Genomic DNA, 22434 nt, shown 5'->3' with positions numbered 1-22434 from the left:
CGACAGATGCAAATAATGGCATGTTTATATCGTGGCTCGTTGGAGCATTTCCTTGCGGCTTGTCCATCTCCACTAAATGCTGCCTGCAATACTGTGCAGTTAACACTGTCCAATCGATTTCAGTGCAGAACAAAACGTAATGAACTCTTTCACCATAGGCTCCCCTAGCCTTTGAGCCAATTGTCCAATTACTTTTGGTGTCTTTTAAAAAGGGTGGCACATTTTAAGGACCTGAATCTCCTGAACTCTTCATTCCAGTTTAAAAGTGGATACCCTCAGACGAAAGGTGAGATTCTACATATTATGTCCATGTCAATTATATAACAATAATTGGAATATGTTTCAGTAAACAGGTAAAAAAAAAAAACACAGTTTCCAAATATATATGGACCTAATTTTAGGTCGAAGCACATAAAATGCCCTCCCTGACTGTCGGGTATATTTTTTACAATTATAATTATAACTAAATTATAATTAATTATAATTTAGTATAATGTTAGACTTAATCAAATTAAGTCACATGGTATTTCCATAAACAGTTATATTTTAATAAAAGCGTAATAAGGATAAAAATGTTGCAAAATATGTCGATGACTGACGCTTTCTGTGAAAACGAAATCATAGTCTTTTTTTCTTTTATCACGAAGTAACGGAACCGGAAGTATAGCCGGGTTGGTTGTGGGTTGGTTGTTAGGCAGAGCATACCAGGTTGAGTTGGTTTGTGTTTGTATTATGACTTTAATGTGGAACATTAGTCGTGATGAACAGAGTTTCTGACTCTATTATGATTATGCTTGTATAATATGGAGAATGGTGGATGTTTCTTTCCCTTGGTGGATACATCTGAAGGTAAGACGTCGTCTTAAACAAGGGAGGTGCAACCAAATGCTGGTCGCGTTAGCTTAAATGAGCTTGCAAGCTACTAGATTGAACCGCTTCTGGTGAAATATTTTTCCAATCCTGATACTAAAAATAAACCCTTTTGCCACTCTAAGCAGGCGGACTGTGATTTAAAAAAGTATTACTTTGAAGTCAGCCGGCTACGATGGTTAGCAAAAAAGACAATAGCTACATCACCTATCATTAAAAACAGCAATGAATCATTAAGTGAGGTGCTTGTTGCAGGTATCAAACAGTATCACTTGGCATTACACGCCATAACACATTTCGATTTAGAGAAGAAGACCCTTAAGCTGTCAGCAAGGACAAACCTGACAATACACTACAGCTTCTCATTAGTTGCAGTTAGCGTCGTCTAGAAGCTCTTTGCAATAACTGGATCTTCTAATGTAAGATTAGGCCCGCCGCATACAATTTGAACTATTCAAAACCTAACAATATTTTATTAATAGTTTGACGTTTGTTTACTAAAGTTACAAAAAATCTTGGTGCTCTGGTCCTGATCCTTTATTGGACGTGTTAACGTTGGTATCTCATTCAACCTAGTTTGAGTGTGGGGTTGTTTTGGCCTGGCTTACAGCTCTTATTTACATGTTGAAATTATCAACATCTTTATGTTCAGTGTTAATATCACGGACATTCAAACTTCAGTTTTTGTTTGTTGGTATCAAAGTTCAAACCCATTTAAAGAGATTATTGGCAAAATGACAATCTTTGTTTTAACTGTTGAGACTTTTAAAGCCTCTTCAGCCAAGCTGAGGCTTGGCATGTAATAACAATTTCTTTGCTCTCCTTAGGGACTACTTTGCCTACCTTGGACCTGAAAAAATAGTCATCAAAAGATGGAAAAGGTGACACCTCTCTTGTCATCAGTCAGAGCTGTAACACTCTCAAACAGAGACTGATAAGAAAAGAAAAGGAACCCTTTGGCATACAGGCAAGAGGGTGAGAAAATTTCCAAAGCGAAAAGACACACTTAGCCAAACAGAGGAAATGGCATTCTTGGACAATCCGGCCATTATCCTGGCTCACATCAGACAATCTCATGTGACCAGTGATGATACTGGAATGTGTGAAATGGTGCTAATAGATCAGGATGTTGATCTTGAGAAGTGCCAGCTTTCTCTGGTGCCTGGTAGCAGCTTTGGGTCAACTGGGTCAGGCCTCCTGAATGAGGGGGGTAGTAGTGTGACAGACAGTCATCCCTGTGACCTCTCTCAGTCTATGGACATCACCTCCAGCTGGGACTTTGGCATTCGTCGGCGCTCCAACACAGGTAAACTCATCTTCAGACTTTAGCTTGTTAGTTGGGCCAGCTTTCTGTCAGACCTCCCTCCTGTCATTATGGTGGGAGGCAGCCAGAAAGCCTGTTCTGCTGCTGTTTGAAGGGGTTTTGTGTGGCTAATCAGGGCCAGTGGTTTCACTGAGTTAAATTGTGTGCAGCGCATGTGAAAAGCTTGGGATTACACTGTGGTTCATTGTGCATTTAAGTAATTTATATGATGTGACATATTGCATTAAATATGGTTATGGAGATGACAAATGACACAGCAAAATGAATAATCATTGACTATGTGTCACCCAGCTTCCGTGTGCTCCAAAATCAAGTGCCTACTCTATATAAAACCAAATTTCTGCAAATATTTCCACCATGATGACAAAAAGTGAGGGAAACCCACTACTTCAGCAAATGTGGAATTCATTTTTACATTTTCAGTTTTCATATTGTTGTTGTTCTTTGTTGGTGTTATTACCATAACTACTGTGGCTCCAGTGGATCATGGGCATGAATGTAATAGTAATTTGGCACTTTTAACAATGTCTTTAAACTTAATTTTTCAGGATGGAATGGTGATTCAGCATACGCTTTTAATGACTTACCTAAAGACTTGTAGCGAGTTTTACATTGTCATGGCCTGAGAGGATGTTGACCAATAAAGAAGCTCAACTGAAATTTGTAGCTGCCCACATGCCCAAGCCAAATGTGGAAAATATCACTATGGTCAGACAAGACAAAGCTTGAACTATTTGGCTTGCAAGCAATTCAGCTCAATTTTATTTATGTAGCACCAGATCACAACAACAGTTGCCTCAAGGTGCTTAATATTGTAAGGTAAAGACCTTCCCAATAATAACTTCTAAGAGTTTTAGGTCAGACTACAGTAACCTCAGTTTTTATCTGAATTTGGAAGCAGAAAATCAGGTCATCCAGGTCTTTATGTCTGTAAGAAATTCCTGCAGTTTAAATAATTTATGTATATTATCTGGCTTCATGGATAAATAAAGTTGGGTATCCCTGTGGAACTCCATAGTTAACTTTAGTGTGTGAAGAAGACTCCATTTGCATTAACAAATTGGAGTCTGTTAGCTATGATTTAAGCCACTGCACTGCAGTGGCTTTAATTCCTACAACACGCTCGAATTGCTGTAATAATATATTATGGTCAACAGTATGGAATGCTGCACTGAGGCCTAGGAGGACAAGCACAGAGATGAGTCCACTGTTTGTCCACATTTGTAACCTTCACTGAAGTTGTTTCTGGGCTATTATAAGCTCTTAAACTTGACTAAAGCAATTCAAATAAACCATTCCTGTGCACAGGATCAGTTAGCTGTTTTACAACTACTATGAATTTTTGAAATGAAAGGAAGATTGGAGATTGACCCATAAAATTAGCTAAGACAGCTGGGTCAGGTTATGGCTTTTTAAGTAACTGTTTAGCTACTGACCGCTTAAAGGCCTGTCTTACGTACTCAAGTCATAGAGATAGGTTGATTATGTGTAAGCTTAAAGCATTTAATTAATGGTAAATAGTGCTTCTTTGAGTAGTCTTGTAGGAATGGGGTCTAAAAAGCACAATTTTGGCTGCAGTGCTGAAGAGAAACCTAGGGTGGTTCTTCTTCACTCAGTATTGAATAGTAAGATCTTCCAGCTTTACAGAGGGCTTTTTATAGAGCAAAAATGAATCTTCCAGGCTAAAGCATGATCTTCTAAATGAGTTAGTTGCCATTTCCTCTCCAGCTTATGAGTTATGCTTTAAGGTGTGTATTTGAAAGTAAAAGGATGTGTGTTTTGAGGAGAAAAGATGAGGCTTTTAGACCCAAGCACTGTTCCAACAATACTTGTTTCATTAAATTAAGTCATTAAAAATATAAACTGTACAATCAGTCCACAGTGGAAAAAGAACAGTCCATCCATTTGGACTGATCTATTTTCTGCTAGGTCTAGGCTACCCCTGTAACCAAGGCCTCCCTTTACCTGACCACCTCCTCTAACTCTTCTGGAAGGAGTATACCAAGACGCTGCCAAGCCAGCTAATCTCTGGGGCATACGTCTCCCTTGGGGCCAGGCATGCTTTGGACACCTCCTCTCAGAGCCTTCCAAGAGACCTTAATGCCTGAACAAGCTCAAGTGTCACCTTTCAATGTGGAAGAGCAGCGGCTCCACTGCAAGCCCCTCTCAAGTGGCCGAGCTCTTCAGTCTATATGCAAGGCTGAAGCTCTGCTCTGCCATGATTCATGAACAAGATTGAGATATTTGAAGCCCTCCACTTGGGGTGGTAATTTATTCCTGTGCAAGAGTGGGCTGAGCAGGGAAAACATTACCTAGGCTGCTTTTGTGCTTATGTTTGACTAATGGTGTATCATCGTATTGCTGTAATGCAAGAATATTCCACTATAATACTGCTACTCCTGGCATCTTGTGGCAATATATTCACACTGCGAATTACATGGTTGCCATCAATGACAATAGCTCATTGGAAAGAAATGACTAAGCTATCCTTAACTTTGTTTGCAGTAATAAATACTGCTGCCTCGAAACTGCTCTCACAGATGAAGTTTTTTTTTTTTTGTTGCTGTTGTTTTTTTTCTGTTTTTTTGTTTGTTTTTTTGACTCGATAGTCTCAGAAACAGAATTGCAGTAAATTTCATTGAAATAGTGTGATATAATTTTGAGGCTATATTGCCTACCCGTAGTTTCACAAATTGTATGTCCGGATATTTTGCCCTGTGTAAGAAGTTTGTTGTGTTGTCCTTATGTGGTTAGAATCACAGTAAAAAGTGTGCTAATTTAATACAGGTCCTGTCTAAATGTGCTCTTTAGTGCTCCTGGTAGCCAGTATAAAAGTAGTGTATTATATAATTTGAAAAGCCACAGCTAGTGTTGTGGTATAAGCTGAATAAAAAATAAATAAATAAATGAATAGATAAATTTCATATCATGTGTGAAATTTAGTGTGCTACTGAGCACTGAGAAACTGATGGGACAACAGTTCTTCCGAACCATGCTTAAGTTCATTTGTCCTTTTTATATTTTGTTAATTACTCAAATGGATGAGTAACACAAAAAAAACCAACCCCCTAAAAGTTTTCATTCTCAGTTTCAAAATTGCTGTATTTCTACTGTTAAAAATTACATTCAGAATTATAAACAAGACCAGAATTTAATAGAATAATTCACCATTTAGATTTGATTATCTTGAAGCACATGCTCTGTTTTTGCTTGCCATTTAATTACTGTTAAGCAATTAAATGGCAAGCACCCATCAGTATTTTACACTCTTAATGCAAAACGATGATGGTGCCCTCCTAACGTATAGAAAGCATCTCTACTTGTGCTTCCAAAACAACTTTGACCCAACAGAAAAAAGAGACTTCAGGGCTGGGGCTGTTCTGCAGAGTCCAGTAATGGGATGCAGGCAGTAGATCTTCTGCATCCCATGGGTGAATGGTTGGGCTTGTTGCTGGATGTCTTAGTTAATCTTAATGGGATATGGGATGAGGACCTCAGGAGTTTTGGAGGGTAGAATGACTCGAAATAATGCTGCGAAGGGTGCTTGGTCTCCAGTGTTGTCTATGCTGGGACATCAGAATCCAAAATTGTTAAAATAATCTATGTAATTAACTTCATTTGACAGTGGTATTCATTTCGTTGCTGATTGGCTCATCAGGGATATCCTCAGCTGAGACTATATGCCATGGAATAAGACTATCTGGCTTAACAGACCTCTCTAACCCACGAGTCTTGCCACCCACCAGAATACAGACTTGGTTGTGTCATGTTCTTCTATTATCCCTATAATCCTAAAGTTTGGTGTTATAATCTAATCTAATCAGTCATCAATTGAGGGTGTTGGTGTACTACATTGTTTGTTTTGTAAAAATTGTCTATAGTGAGGTTAAAGTGAGTTTGCAACTACTTTCAGAAATTTTATTTGGAAGGAAAAGTTGGTTTTGGTGAAAGAGGGAGTCCAAAGGTAGACATTGTCTCCTTTTGGCTCCCTTGACTTTTGTATTAGGTTTTGTAGAGTGACGGGGATGGTTTTGGGTTGTGGGTAGAAAGCTGCAATCCTCTGAGACTTTCAGACTTGACACTGGATACTGACCTCTTGTGGCTCTCATCAGGACTTCACCAAGATAGCTGTGACAAACCAGTGGCTGCTGGTAAGACATGGATTAACAACCATGCAAGTTTTATTTTATGCTAGCCCTTTTTGAACTGCTATACTTATTTGTGTACACGACTGTATTTAAAGGGTTGGTCATATTATTAAAAAAATTTACATGCCAGATAGTCAGTGTAGCTTCATGAAAACTGGTCTTTTTCTTTAAAGGCTCAATTAGTGGTACTCTATATGGACAAAAGAAGCTAGTCACATCTCTTAATTTTTTAATTCAGGGGTATAAAATTAAGCACCTAATCATTCTGAAAGCCTTTAAACATTTTTGAGAGAAATGGGTCATTCTAAAGAGCTCACTTAATTGGTTCTCAGCATGGTACTGATATACCACCCTTCCAACATTTATTACCACTATTATTGTGGACTGTTGAGCGGCCTTGGCTTACCTTGGACATAAATTGATCTCTACTGTACTAACAACAAAGGAGCTTACCCTGCGCTCATGTTAGACTACCACTCCTTGTTCTTACTACTCAGAAACAGACCACTTACAGAAAGGGACAAACTGTAACTAAGATGGTTACAGTCTGGCCAAAAGTGGCTGAGTCTACCCTTAAGTGCTGTTTTGCCAGTACTGATTAGAATCCGTATCATCACAAAGCTACCCAGGGTTCCCACACAGAAATAGAAGTATATCCCTCCTCAGTATAAAAAGTTGCATAGTCTGTCACAATATAGAACTTAATAGACGTATACCCAAATCAGAAAACTTTGAATAAAGTTTGGATAAAGGATGACGTTTGTCTCTTGCTGATAGACATACCTTGCATTTAGATTTGGCGGCACTCTAGCCCACAGATGCAGGTACAAAAGAGCACTGCAAAGCAAAACTATACATGACAAATTGATAATGCCCTCCTATAACACAATCACCTACGGATCCCGTGGCAAAGAATACGTGCAATAACTGATCACATGAGCACAGACAGTTCCGCTATTGTCCATAATGCTTCACTCCCTGATGTATTAAAGCATTTCTATGCCAATTTTGACAGACTCGATACAGAGACTCCCATCAAAACCCTGCCACCACCAGATGGCCATGTACCTCTGCCCTCTGAGGTCAGGTCCTCCCTAAACAGAGTGAATTAACACAAAGCTGCTGGCCCTGACTGTATACCAGAACCCGTGATCAGAGCATGTGGCAGTAAGCTGGCTGAGGTGTTTATTAACATCTTTAACTTGTCCTCAAATGCTTACAAGTCGACGACCCTTATCCTATGCCTAAACAACTACCACTAACTTGCCTGAACGACTACCTCCCTATAGCCCTTACTCCTACTGTAATGAAGTACTCTGAGAGACTTGTGTTTGCCCATATTAAAGCCACCACTACCACCACCATTCTCGACCATCATCTCTTTGCCTATCATTCCAGCAGGTTAATGGAGAGTACTGTCTTCACTGTACTATTTATTGGCTGCTGTGGCTCAGGAGGTACATTGGGTTGTGTACTAGTTAGAAGGGTGGTGGATCAGTTCTCCAGCTAGTCCAGTCTTGGGAAAGATCCTGAATCCCCAAGTTGTCCCCGATGCAGTCATCAGAGTGCGACTGTTAGAAAGTTAAACATTCGTAGATATAAAGGTGTTTTTTTTGTTGTTGTTTTTTTTATTTTAACCTCTGTTTAACTAGGAAAATCCCATTTCGATTAAAAACCCTTGAAACCTTTCAAGGGAGACCTGGCCAAGATGGGCAGCAGCAAGTATCATGCAGTTACAAAAATGACACAATTAAACACACGCAACAACAACAAAACACACATACACAAAAATGCAAATAAAATTTAATTAAAATGACAAGCAATCTAATTGAAACAGTTGCATGTTATGGATTAAAAGCACTTAATGAAAATAATTTTGTCATTTTCCAGTCATTCTGCAGCTCGTTCCAAGCCAAGGGTGCTAAATGGACAAAAGCTCTTTTGCTAAGTTCAGTTTGTGCAAATTAAACAGAAAGCAACAAGTAATCTTGTGGATGAAGAGTATAACGACCAGCATGTTTGACTGCAAGAAGGGAACATATATAGAAGGCAGCAATCCAATTATTGCCTTACATCTAAAGCTATATCAATGAGAGTCATAAAGGTTCTATCAATGTGTGAGAGACTGGGTGAAAGAGACTTGTGGTAAAAAGCTCAGAGTAAAAACGTGCTATAGAAGTAGAAGTAAATTTACTTCACTTTGCCCTTAAACACTACTTAATGATTATATCTCCGTACCATTACTACCTCTTTCCTTTCTAAGCTGGTCATGAAATTATTTCACCTTGTCCAGCAAATGCAGAGAAAACCCGGTTTTCATCAACTGCAGAAACTGAACAGGCAACAAGCTTTAAATTCCTTAATCTATGTCATTTTCTATAGATATACCTTCTGTCTGATACAAAAATGTCAATAATCCCTACACTTTCTGAGGAGGTTGAAAAATACCTTGGTAGCATCTCCTACTGCACTGTACAAAGCATTATAACATCTTGTATAACAGTGTGGTATAGTAACTAGGCGACCGTTGGTCAAAGGGCCCTGCAGTGGGTAGTAAAAGCAGCTGAGCACACTGTTAATAGTGTAACTGTCAGCAACTTGTCATCAAAGACATCTAAAAGTGTTGCATCCGACATGAGTGTAACTCTATCTCTGACCATATTTCGTAAGTATTTTATCAAATGGACTCTATTAAACACACATTCATACACTATACAGGGAGTGCAGAATTATTAGGCAAGTTGTATTTTTGAGGAATAATTTTATTCTTGAACAACAACCATGTTCTCAATGAACCCAAAAAACTCATTAATATCAAAGCTGAATGTTTTTGGAAGTAGTTTTTAGTTTGTTTTTAGTTTTAGCTGTTTTAGGGGGATATCTGTGTGTGCAGGTGACTATTACTGTGCAGAATTATTAGGCAACTTAACAAAAAACAAATATATACCCATTTCAATTATTTATTTTTACCAGTGAAACCAATATAACATCTCCACATTCACAAATATACATTTCTGACATTCAAAAACAAAACAAAAACAAATCAGCGACCAATATAGCCACCTTTCTTTGCAAGGACACTCAAAAGCCTGCCATCCATGGATTCTGTCAGTGTTTTGATCTGTTCACCATCAACATTGCGTGCAGCAGCAACCACAGCCTCCCAGACACCGTTCAGAGAGGTGTACTGTTTTCCCTCCTTGTAAATCTCACATTTGATGATGGACCACAGGTTCTCAATGGGGTCCAGATCAGGTGAACAAGGAGGCCATGTCATTAGTTTTTCTTCTTTTATACCCTTTCTTGCCAGCCACGCTGTGGAGTACTTGGACGCGTGTGATGGAGCATTGTCCTGCATGAAAATCATGTTTTTCTTGAAGGATGCAGACTTCTTCCTGTACCACTGCTTGAAGAAGGTGTCTTCCAGAAACTGGCAGTAGGACTGGGAGTTGAGCTTGACTCCATCCTCAACCCGAAAAGGCCCCACAAGCTCATCTTTGATGATACCAGCCCAAACCAGTACTCCACCTCCACCTTGCTGGCGTCTGAGTCGGACTGGAGCTCTCTGCCCTTTACCAATCCAGCCACGGGCCCATCCATCTGGCCCATCAAGACTCACTCTCATTTCATCAGTCCATAAAACCTTAGAAAAATCAGTCTTGAGATATTTCTTGGCCCAGTCTTGACGTTTCAGCTTGTGTGTCTTGTTCAGTGGTGGTCGTCTTTCAGCCTTTCTTACCTTGGCCATGTCTCTGAGTATTGCACACCTTGTGCTTTTGGGCACTCCAGTGATGTTGCAGCTCTGAAATATAGCCAAACTGGTGGCAAGTGGCATCTTGGCAGCTGCACGCTTGACTTTTCTCAGTTCATGGGCAGTTATTTTGCGCCTTGGTTTTTCCACACGCTTCTTGCGACCCTGTTGACTATTTTGAATGAAACGCTTGATTGTTCGATGATCACGCTTCAGAAGCTTTGCAATTTTGAGACTGCTGCATCCCTCTGCAAGATATCTCACTATTTTTGACTTTTCTGAGCCTGTCAAGTCCTTCTTTTGACCCATTTTGCCAAAGGAAAGGACGTTGCCTAATAATTATGCACACCTGATATAGGGTGTTGATGTCATTAGACCACACCCCTTCTCATTACAGAGATGCACATCACCTAATATGCTTAATTGGTAGTAGGCTTGGAGTACGACAACATGCATGAAGAGGATGATGTGGACAAAATACTCATTTGCCTAATAATTCTGCACTCCCTGTATTATACACAATGACTGACTCTGAAACTGTGATATACCGCCGCTTCAGCAATAACAGACTAGATGTAAAATGTAAATATGTAAGAAAAATTGTGTATGTTTCTGTTCTGTGTCCTGTGTACTGTTTGTTTGTATATGTGTCTTTCTGGCTGCTGTTACAACCAAATTTCCCCTTGTGGGACAATTAAAGGATTATTCTATTCTATTCTATTCTATTCTATTCTATTCTTCTAGCAATAAGTTACTAATCCTATATTTTATATACATCTTATTCTATATTTTATTGTATGATATTGTAATGCATTTGAATTTCCCTCCTTTTTAAATCTTTTGTCTTATTCTGTGTTTTATGTTACTTTGCTTTCTGCACAATAGCATACAACAACATATTGCAAATTTCATTATACCAGCTATGCTTGTTACATGTATAATAAAATGGTAAAGTTAACTGAATCAAACTTTTGGAGAGCAATGACATCCTCTGTGGTTGGAAATAATGACTGTTCAATGATCTACATTCTATAGAATCAGTTGTTTACAGGAATTTACAATAATTTTCATGATGTGTCGTAAATGATGATCTGTTGTCTGTTTAACTAAGTTTTAGTGACTCTGTTTTTGTATGCAAAGAAGTTAATGACCAGCTGTCCTTTCTTTGTAGCCCAAAGACTTGAAAGACTAAGAAAAGAACGACAGAACCAAATCAAATGCAAAAACATTCAGTGGAAAGAGAGGGCGTCCTCCCAGTCAGGTACTGTTCCTAGTCATTTCTAAATACCTTTACTTTTTTAAATGGCACATTTTACAAACTTTGTAACACCATGTTTTACAAACGTTGTTTTTGCTTGTCATTTATATCCCTTAATGTCATTCTGATTACGTAGTTTGCTGAGGATCTGCATGTTCAAATGATTTTGTCTAAAATATGACATCAAATATTCTGTTGCCACAGGGCACAGACCACTTCATTAGTAATATATACTGAAGCATTTATAGAAGAGTATGTTAACATTTTAAGTAATCAAAGACAAAAATCTGTCTTTATTGAACCTGAATCAGTAACTGAACCAGTGAAGTGAATGGCACTTCTATACAGTGGTGTGAAAAAGTGTTTACCTCTTTCCTGATTTCCATTTTTTTTTTTGTATGTCACACTTAAATGTTTCAGATCATCAAACAAATAACACAACACAGATAACACAAGTAAACAAAATACAGTTTCTAAATGAATGTGTTTATGGCAGAGTTCTAAGACGAAAACCACTGCTGAGCAAAAGGACCATAAAGACTCGTTTCAGTTTTGCCAGAAAACATCGTGACAATCCCCAAGACCTTTGGCTAAGTGCTCTGTGGACTGACTAGACAAAAGTTGAACTTTTTGGAAGGAGTGTGTCCTATTACAGGGTGGTGGATCAAAAAGTCATACAGAATTTCAGAAAAGGAACTTCATACCAACAGTAAAATATGGTGATGTGATGGTCTTGGACTGTCTTGCTGCTTCAGGACCCATAAAACTTGCTGTGGTAAATGAACCATGAATTCTGCTCTCTACCAAAACATCCTGAAGGAGAATGTCTGGCTAATTGTTCCTGAACTCAGGCTGAAGCACAATTAGGTTCTGCAGCAGGACTATGATCTAAAACACAAGTCCACCTTGCTGTGAAGACTTTGGAGTGGCCTGATTCCAACTGAGATTCGGTGGCCATAAAAAGGCGGTTCATGCTCAAAAACCCTCCAGTGTGGCTTAATTACAACCATTCTGCAAAAATGAGTAAGCCAAAATTCCTCCACATTGCTGGAAAAAAATCATTGTCAGTTATTGCAAACATTTGATTGCAGTTGTTGCTGCAAATGCTGTTGTTGTGTGGCCCAACCAGTTATTAGGTTTAGGGTGCAATACCTTTTTCACACAGGGCCATGTAGGTTTGGAATTGTTCCCCGCCTAATAATAAAAATCTTCATTTAAAAACTGCATTTTGTGTTTACTTTGGTTATCTTTATCTAAGATTGAAATTTGTTTGATCTGAAACATTTAAGTGTGACAAACATACAAAAAATAGGAAACCAGGAAATGGTCAGATGTTTTTTCACACTGTATCAACACAAGCTGTTTGATAAAATCTCCTGAAATTCTCAGCAAAACCTCTAAGGTAATGTGTTTAGATTCAGACACAAAAGCTCTTTAGTTGACAAAACTCCATCAGTATACGTTAACTCTTTTTTTTCTGTTTCTGTGTGTTCTGTCCAGTGGAAGATCTGGGGTCTCTGTTTGAAAAGCGCAACTTTAAAGACAGGCCGCAGACAACTGGTACAAAATCCACTTTGTCACTGAGGCTTGAGCAGTGTCCCCAGCAGCTCAATAATCCCTTCAATGAATACTCTAAATTTGATGGCAAGGTGAATTATTCAACATTTTATTTAGGTTTATTTGGACATTAAATAATAGGATTTGAATCCAGTTTTGTAGAGTGGGAAAACCTTTGTCTTCAATTTGATTTTCTTCAAGAATTGATAAGCTTTTTCTTTATGTAGGTTTTTCCATATATCATGATAGTCAAGACAGTACTCAATTTTCACTCAATTCAGGGTGAAAATTTTGTTTCTAACTAAATAAGCAGTTATAAATGTTATTGAAGTTATTACCCAAATAATCACAACACTGTTTCAATCTAATTGTGTATTTATTTCTCCTTTGGCATTTGATGGTAGAATGCCACAGTAGAAATAAATAATTTAATTTGTCTGGTAGGACTTATAGGATCAGCTTTGTGTTTTGAAGTCTGCCTCAAAGGCATATGGTGCTATCAAGCATTCTCAGCAGGTGAATCTGTGCAGCCACAAAATTGACAGACATACGAACATGCTTGTGCTAATGATCTAATCTGATGACAAAATGTACATCACTTTGACCCATGCTGACTCTAGCAGCCTTGTGGATGTGGAAACTATAACTTGCCTGTTAGTGTTTATTTGAAAAACAATAAGTTAATATTTGTCTACGTTTTGTCTGTTTATTCGATGTAATGTTTTTTTACTGCACAATCCTCTCTTCACCTTTAGGGCCACATCGGCACCACAGCTACAAAAAAGATAGACGTCTACCTATCAATGCAAATGACTCAGGAGAAAGTACATCCCATGACAGTGGTGACCATCGCCAATGCCCGTGTCCATGACCTCATTGGACTTATCTGTTGGCAATACACAAGCGAGGGACGAGAACCCAAACTCAAGTGAGCACAAAATGGCTAAAAAAAATAAAACTGCTACATTTCACAGGATGTCTTTTTCTTTGTAACACACTTTTTCTGTCTCTCTATATCCAAATCCTTCCACCACATATCCAACAGTGAAAATGTGAATGCTTATTGCCTTCACATTGCTGAAGATGATGGCGAGGTAGACACTGACTTCCCTCCGCTAGACTCCAATGAGCCAATACACAAGTTTGGTTTCAGCACTCTGGCCTTGGTGGAGAAATACTCCTCCCCTGGCATTGCTTCCAGGCAGTCACTGTTTGTTAGAATGTAAGTATGAAATGAGTGATATATCACTTATATGGTGGAAAGCTGATAGAGTTGTCTAATTATAGATACTTCCACAAGTCTTGCTAGGACTAAGGTAATGATTTACATCTATGAATAAAACTACATTGTTGGGACAGCACAAAATGACATAAACAGGTTGTGTAGGTTCACAGTCATCCAGGTCATGGTAGCCTTAAGAGCTAAACAGGAAGGCAACTGGACTTGTTTTGTTTTGATTTTGTTTTTGTGAAGACGATTCACCTCTCAAACAAGAGGCTTCTTCAGTTTTAAAAGTTGACAGCCAATGTATTTAAACAGTAGTTGGGTTGTCCCTTAGGAGGTGATTATTGACCCACTATTAATCATGTGCATAATCACATAAGTTGTGAAAAAAGGCATAGGTCATTAGCATCAGGATTTTGAGTAAAACCACTGTGAGACTTTGCCTTGTCCTGTCATGTGACCTATCAAGGTCACCTAACGCAACTTGAGTTTAGAACAACGGTTAGCATCCCCTTTTTAGCTGGTGGCATGGTGATGTTTTGTTCTTTATTTAGAGATTTAATGACCTTTTCTTCAATTGTGATGTTGGATGGAGATGGTCTTGCACTGGAGAGGATAGCTGAAAGCTTCATCCTGATTTCCTCCGGTTGTTAGCAACAGAAACAACAATAAGTATTATTAAACTATGAGGATAACCACTAATTTTCTGTTCACAAATTTATATAAGACTGAGGTTATTGTACTTGGCCCTAAAAGTCTTTGAAATATGGTATCTAACCAGATGCCGACTCTGGATGGCATTACCTCGGCCTCGAGTAACACTGTGAGGAATCTTAGACCCTTTTTTTTTTTTTTTTTTTTTTTTTTTTTTTTGTAATATGAGCATGTCATTCAATGCTTATATTAATCATGTCTTAGAGTGATGCTGACTTCTTTGAATTCTAAGCTGGACTACTGTAATTTCTTATTATCAGGATGTCCTATAAACTGATGTAAAAATCAGCTAATCCAAAATGCTGCAGTAGGAATACTGATGAGGACTAAAAAGAGAGAGCATATTTTTTCCTATGTGGGCTTCCCTTCCCTTCATTGGCTCCCTGTTAAATCCAGAATCAAATTTAAAATCCTTCACCTCATACAAGGTCCTGAGTAAACAGGCCCCATCTTAACCTAATAATCTAATCACACCAATTAAGCCCTTTGCTCTCAGACTGCAAACAAACTTGTTGTTCCTAGAATATTTAAAAGAAGAATGGGACGTAGAGTATTAACTTCCAGGCCCCTTTTCTGTGGAATCAGCTTCAAGTTTGGATTTGGGAGATGGACACCCTGCCCGATTTGGCGCTATATAAATAAAAAGGCATTTAAATATTTCCAGTATTAAACGATGTTAGGGTGTGCACAAGTAAATTTTTACAGGCTGATTATTTTGTGCTGCATTAAAATAAATATTTGAATATTTGGCAACAGGAAGGCATTTGTATACAACGGTAATACTGTTTAATTGCTAAAAGTAAGGTCTATGATAATAATTTCTCCAAAAACTATTTAAAGTGAAATGTTCCAAATAAGGTAGTTGAGATTAAAAATACATGAGGTGGCTATTCAAAACAAACAACATATTGAAACTTCCTGCTGTTTGCAAACTGAAAGCAGAACACAGTAGATTATTTATTCAGATTACAATCTTGTCTTCGTGTCTTCAGTTTAGCAGTTTGTGCTAGCACAAAAAGCAGTACTCTGATACTCGTATCTTATTGCTATGAAACAATCAGAACCATTAAATGTTGCTTAATGCATTCTTAATTATTTTCTATTTTTCTATTTTAGAAATGCTGCTCATGGTTTTTCTCTAATTCCGGTGGACAATTTGAAGGTGACTATGAAGGAAATTCTCCAGAAAGCTCTCAAGAAGAGGAAAGGTTCACAGAAAGGCTCTGGTAATGATGTTTGCACCATTTATTCCCTTCTCTCTTTAATTCAAGGAAGTCAGTGTGCTGTCTTTTTATGATCTGTTAATCATAAAAAGACAGTGTGCTGTCTTCCTTGAATTAACCATAAATATAATCCATAAATATAATCTTTATCCATAAATATAATCTCTTTTGGATACATTGGGCATAATTCTACATCTTTGTATTTGTGTCTGAAAATAGTTTTTGGCATGTTTTACTATATACCTCACATTGCTAGATAAGGAGTGATTAACCTACAGACTGCCTAGATTGTAACTTGACTTTCCACCCCGAGTGCCTTGTACAGATACAGGCCCTTAGCAAGCTTTGGGTGGCAGTTATGAGAGCTGAGTGTCAGCCATTTTCCAGTCACTTCTCAGATGCTGGGAGTCCTCCCTCTTTCTCCTGGGACATCTCTGCTTTCTACTATGAACACACTTTTCATTAAGTTGCAGAATGTTACCAAGTGTGTGTATGTGAGGATAGCATGTCAGTGATGGAAATAACTATCTCTTTTCATCAGCAAGAGTTTTGTTTCTGAGAGACAGTAATTTTATTAACTGTGTTTGATCTAAAGAAGTCAAACCAAAGAAGGTTCACATTACAGGAATTCGGAGGAGACAAAGGGAATGGCTAGAAATTTAATAATACATAGAATATCTTGGCTCTTAAGAGGGAAGTTTGGTGGAGTAGAGCTGCAGTGACCCTAATGACACTGGTCTCTAATTAGTGACAACAACCAGTGGTTGTAGAGCCTAAAACGTTTCACTTTGAAACTCACCTTCTAAAATATGATTTTGACACATGAATGAATATGAATTTGACACATGAGACACGCAGACTTCAGGAGGAGTTATAGTATCTGATTAGTCCGAAGGTCACTGGCAAAGGAGGATCCCAGATTATTTTGGCTATGCTTCTTTTAAAAAAAAAAAAATATTTATATATCTACAGTTCCAGTTGTTACCAGTAGCTTTCCTATTAGTTAACATTTCATTCTACTTGAACAACTGCAGCACAGTCAAACAATTAGTCTGGCACTAGTTTGAAAGTAACAACTAAAAACAAGACCCAAGTTGTTAAAAAATAACTTTCTCATAAGAGTTTTGCAATATCAATAAAAGTTGTCAGTGCTGTGTTGATGTAAATACTCTTCTTCTCAAACAGGGCCCTTGTATCGTCTCGAGAAGCAGACCGAGCCAAATGTAGCAGTAGACCTGGACTCCTCACTGGAGAGCCAGAGTACCCTGGAATTTTGCCTGGTCAGAGAAAACAGTAAGTGATCTTATAATGACTGTTGTCATGAGACCTCTAGACAGCAAACCTCTTGCATGGACTAAGTAAGGTACATAAAGAAGTCCAGACACTTATCTTTCCAAACATAATAACTTTTTTAAGTTTCTTGACGACATTTCACCTCTCATCTGAGAAGCTTCTTCAGCTGGCTTCTATACGCCTTGGCTTGTGTGATTAGGCAGAGGACCCCAAGAGGGTCCATAACCCTTTTGTGGACATTCCCAAATAGGGCTTAAAATCTGGGACTCTCCACCAATTGCTCTTAGAACTGAAGAAGCTTCTCGGATGAGAAGACCTTTTCAAGAAACTTAAAGAAGTCCTGACGCATATTCTTGAAGCCAGAATATGTCAGGTGTGTTGTACAGCTTGCTTTATGTGCTTTCATATGATATAGTACTCGATATGGTTTCTTTAAAAAGAATTTCACGGCCAACTTTGACCTTGGGCACTAACAGGAAGGTCGAGGTCAGACGCTTAGCCAACCTAGGTACTCATTATCCCCCAAGTCATACTATACTGAATTTTAAAGTCAATTCATTAAAAAAAATGGGTGTAATACAAAATGTAAACTGATTTTCAGATTTGGTGTGATCTTGATGTTGACCCAATTTTCAGCTAAATTAAAATACCTGGAGTTGGTGTGACCTTGACCCAGTTATTACCAAAATGAAATCAGCTGGAGCTATTATTGGTATCTACCGTCCCACAGAATAAAAAAATGATATTTTGAAAAATGTGGACGCTAGACTGCAAACAAACAAACAAACCAATTACATATTTCCTTCCTTCTGGAAGAGCAACATCAAAGTTTTAGTATAGCCCTTGCCCTTCAGGGGTAGTTGCACTCTCTGAGTGCTCTTGTTTTCTTTCTGTCTTCAGGCTCCAGAGGTGAGGAGAGTTCAGAGGAAGACCCTCCTATTGACATCACCACAGTCCAAGACATGTTGAGCAGTCATCACTACAAGTCCTTCAAGATCAGCATGATCCACAAACTGCGTTTCACCACAGATGTCCAGCTAGGTACAAACTGCTTGATGCATGTTATCTGCTTACAATTTGTAGTCAGTATTTTTTAATTAAATTCATTGTGTGCAGCTTACAAAGATTTTTTTAATGGATGTTTTATGATTATTAATAATTGAAATACAATGGGTCCCTATTTCTCGACAAATCTCATTTTTAGTGATTTTTGAATAGCAGCTGTATTGGCACCTGTATTTTTTTTTAAACAATGAATTTAAAAAAAACAAAAACTTTTTTTTCTTTTTTAAATTCATTGTTTAAACTTGTAATAAAACAGTTTTTAAAGAACAGTCGAAACAACTAGAGGTAACAAATAAAAAAACAAACAAATGAATTGAAAGAATTTATTGCAATTATGCAAGTATGCATGATGGAATAAATTAGCAGATCCTCAATGTGAAGATGAAGATGCTCAGGTGGATGGTGGGCTTAACCCGCCTGAATTGTGTGACGAATGAAGGTGTTCGAAAATGACTCGGAGTTGCCCCAATCGAAAAAAAGATGAGGGAAGCGTGCCTATGGTGGTATGGACATGTCATGCGCGCTGAGGAGAATTTGGTGTCAAGAACAGCCCTCTGACTCGACCCTGGAAGCCGACGACCGCGAGGAAGACTGAAAAACAAAAAACTAAAATTAAAAAATGTGTGGCTACCACAGCATTCTGCAGCGCCAACAGTGAATGTGTATCATGTATGAAATACATTGACCATCATGTTTTACATATGGGTATCTCATCAGGGATTTCAGGAGAAAAACTGGAGATTGATCCTGTCACCAATCAGAAAGCCAGTACTAAGTTCTGGATTCGGCAGAAACCCATTTCCATTGACTCGGACCACCTTTGTGCTTGTGACCTTGTGGAGGAAAGAAGCCCTAGTGAGTGGAGCACAGAAACATTAGGTCACCCTGCACATGTCAACACAATATTCATATACTTAAACTTTCGTTACCTTTAAGGTTTATTTTGCTTTTATCCATTTATCTACATCTACACTACTCAAAAATTAAAGGAACACTGAGTTCCTTATCCCAGAAGTCAGTTCAACTTCTGGTATATTGATCTGGTCAATTTAAGTAGCTTACTGGTTATTGATGCATTTCAGCTGTTTTGGTGTTAATGAAATTAATGAAAGGTGCACTAGAAGGCACACACGCCAAATCATACTGACATTCTTGTTGACATTCAAATAGTTTCATCTCCTGCTCCTATCCTGCAGTCAGCCCAGATTGGTTGCTGGACAAGTTTGTTGTATCATTTTTGTCTAATGAAACATGTTTTCCCTTTTTGTTTTACAGGTCATGCAATATTTAAACTCACTTATCTCAGCAATCATGACTACAAGCCTCTCTACTTTGAGTCTGATGCTGCTACTGTCAATGAAATAGTGCTGAAGGTGAGTTTGAGCTGAATGTCTGTGCTGGAACACATTTCTGTGAGGACAAAGATTTAACAGTTTTGATTTAGTTAGTTATTCTAATACCTGCTACATATGGCAAAGCAGAAGTGGCAAAAGAGACTAAGCAGATCAGAACAATCTCTGCTATGTTAAAAGAACGAGTGTTTACGCAAGTACAGTTTAATGTACGTATTTCCCTTGATGATTTTCCTTTTGTTGGTCAGCTTTGATTAGATTGCAGTACCCTTCAACTCGTTAAAACAACTGCATCGTTTTTATTTTTAGATTTCATCAGAACAATGGAAAGTAGCTCTGTTCCAATGTGTCACCATCAAATGTGAATGTACACCATGAGTACAAAGAGACTCGCATGTCTGTAGTTGCTGATGTGTGACACTCTTTGCAGAGATGCTGCACACAGGCAGTGCTTCGGAATATCATGTTTCATGATCCAACAGGACAAAACCAAAACTTATATCCTCGTGCAGTCGGTGAAATGGCTCAATGAGGTCCTGGCAGTGCGCTCAAATGGAACATCCATTAATAGGAAAGGCTAGTTGGTGCTATTTAACATTCTGAGCAGGATACACACAAGCAGCACACATCTCTTCAGATACCCAGCCACTAGAATTGGGTCATAATTTGGTCCAAAGTTTTAGCATACCACAATTATTTCCCACCAAAAACTGTTCCTCTTCAGTGCGAGTGTCAGGACTCAGTTGATAAAGTCTGTCCCTTATCTCTCCTGTATCTTTTGTGCTATGGACACTACATATTCATAGCTCTTGTTAGTACACCTCCAAACATTGCTCTACCAACCTATTAAACCTGGGTCAGTCAACTAGGAGCTATTTCTGTTAATTTTGCCTGTGTTTTATGTCCAACACATGGGATATTTGTAAACGTCACCATGTACGCTTCAACCCACTCTGCTTCCGCCAAAGCCCCAGGGCAAACCAGGTTCTGTTAAATCAGCGTCTGTGTACAGCTCGAGTCAATCAATGCCGGTTGTGTTATAAGGCTGACCACATGGATCAGGTGGCTGTCTGCATTTCCAACACTCCTGGACTGATGTGTGCGTGGCTTCCTAAGAGCTGGAAGAAGTGCTTGTAACCTCTAGGTTCTGAGGAGTGAAATGCATGAATAAAGGGTTAACGAGAGTGCCATTTGGTAGCTTTGGTTGGGTTGATGGGGCAGCAGGTAGTTTTCTCTTTGGTGCTGGAGCTGATTCCTGCAACCTTCAGCCTTTTAGCATAGGCAAAGGGTCTGCTTCCAGCCTAGAGCTGCTGAAGCAAGGGGGAAATAGCTGAACCAGTCCAGCAGATCTGTCCTTGAAAGTAAATGTTTACTATGACTGCCTGTATCCTTTCCATCTTGTTCGTGCCAAAAAATGCTTTTTTGTGACTATCAAACTGTGTGATTGTTGGGATTTGAAGAAATGAGAGCAAATTATGCGCTTTTGTTTTATGCCTCTAGAAACAAAGTGTGTTAAGATACAATTTTAAAATGGATTCTTTGCTAAGTTGTTATGTGACACTGTTTAATCCCCTGAGTTTGAAACACCTTCAGATAATACTGAAGACCAGTTATTAAAGAAAGAAAGAAAGAAACAGCAGAAAGTCTGGATCTTTGGAAGGAAGATGTAAAGAAAAAAGCGGTGGCTCAATAATTTTTCACAGTACTGTAGTGCAGTGTTTGAAATGCAAATGAATGCATCACACAAATCTTTTAAGTCAATTCATAATTAACGCCAGTTTTTCCCAATTTTTTTTCAGGTAAACTACATCTTGGAGTCCCGGGCCAGCACCTCCCGTGCTGATTACTTTGCCCAGAAACAACGAAAACTGAGCCGCCGGACCAGCTTCAGTTTCCAGAAGGAGAAGAAGACTGGGCAATAGACGGGCTCCTCTGCCACCTGTCAGTACATTCTCTATATATATAGCCTTGTATATGGAGAGCATCAACCTAAATCTACAATCCCTATAAAGAAGACTGGCAGAAATGTGACAAAGAAGAAAATGAGAGGAAGAGAGCAATGGTTAGAAAATGGTCCTGTAGGATGTATGTCTGCTTCAGCAGAGCAAGGTGGAAGTTTCTGAAACTTCACCAGTGTCAAGTCATTCTTTTTCTAACATTGAAAAAAAGACTTGTTTTGGCTGTTATGTTTTTGTCAGGTTTTTTTTTTTTTTTTTTTAACTTTTTGTTCATTCATTGCCTCTGAAGCTGGAGCTCTGTCCTCCAGGATGGATATGTAGAGCTTCAACAAGTTGGCAATGTGCACCAAAAAAAATCAACGCTACAGACTGTATAATAGCTTTTGCCCTCCTCGTCTAACAGATTTAACACCATGTGAAAATAAAGGTTTCACATTTTTAATGTATTGTACAGAGATATTTTTTATTTAGGAAATGAAAAGGTGTCTCTGGACTGTGTTGTTGGGTTTATCAGTCTAACATTTCAGGCATATATTAAAAAAAAAAAAGTTTTAATAGCAAATATTCTTCATGCTTTTAGAAGATCAAACACTTTTAGAAATAAAAAAAATGGTTAATTTGAAAGTTTTAAAGGGATTGGTTCTTATCTGTGCACTCAAAGCGCTTTATGCAACTTGCCTCATTCATCTGTACAAG

The 22434-nt window shown here is 38.4% G+C and overlaps 1 protein-coding gene across 1 annotated transcript; it reads left to right on the top strand.

Moving 5' to 3' along the window:
• The first annotated feature begins 660 nt into the window (after positions 1-660).
• On the top strand, positions 661-22180 carry mapkap1 (MAPK associated protein 1). Its single transcript, XM_084936148.1, has 12 exons — positions 661-849; positions 1698-2176; positions 11265-11354; positions 12852-13000; positions 13664-13836; positions 13954-14130; positions 15964-16073; positions 17256-17363; positions 18264-18404; positions 19146-19283; positions 19704-19801; positions 21580-22180. The coding sequence occupies exons 2-12, from the start codon at positions 1894-1896 to the stop codon at positions 21700-21702; spliced, it is 1590 nt and encodes a 529-aa protein (XP_084792274.1). The 5' UTR covers positions 661-849; positions 1698-1893; the 3' UTR covers positions 21703-22180.
• The last annotated feature ends 254 nt before the right edge of the window (positions 22181-22434 follow it).

The sequence above is a fragment of the Perissodus microlepis genome, chromosome 7 (genome assembly GCF_051167445.1).
Source record: "Perissodus microlepis isolate ML-2025 ecotype Zambia chromosome 7, ASM5116744v1, whole genome shotgun sequence".
Lineage (NCBI taxonomy): Eukaryota > Metazoa > Chordata > Actinopteri > Cichliformes > Cichlidae > Perissodus > Perissodus microlepis.
The sequence above is the reverse complement of the archived record's forward strand: the minus strand, read 5'-3'. Positions and strand labels throughout refer to the sequence as shown.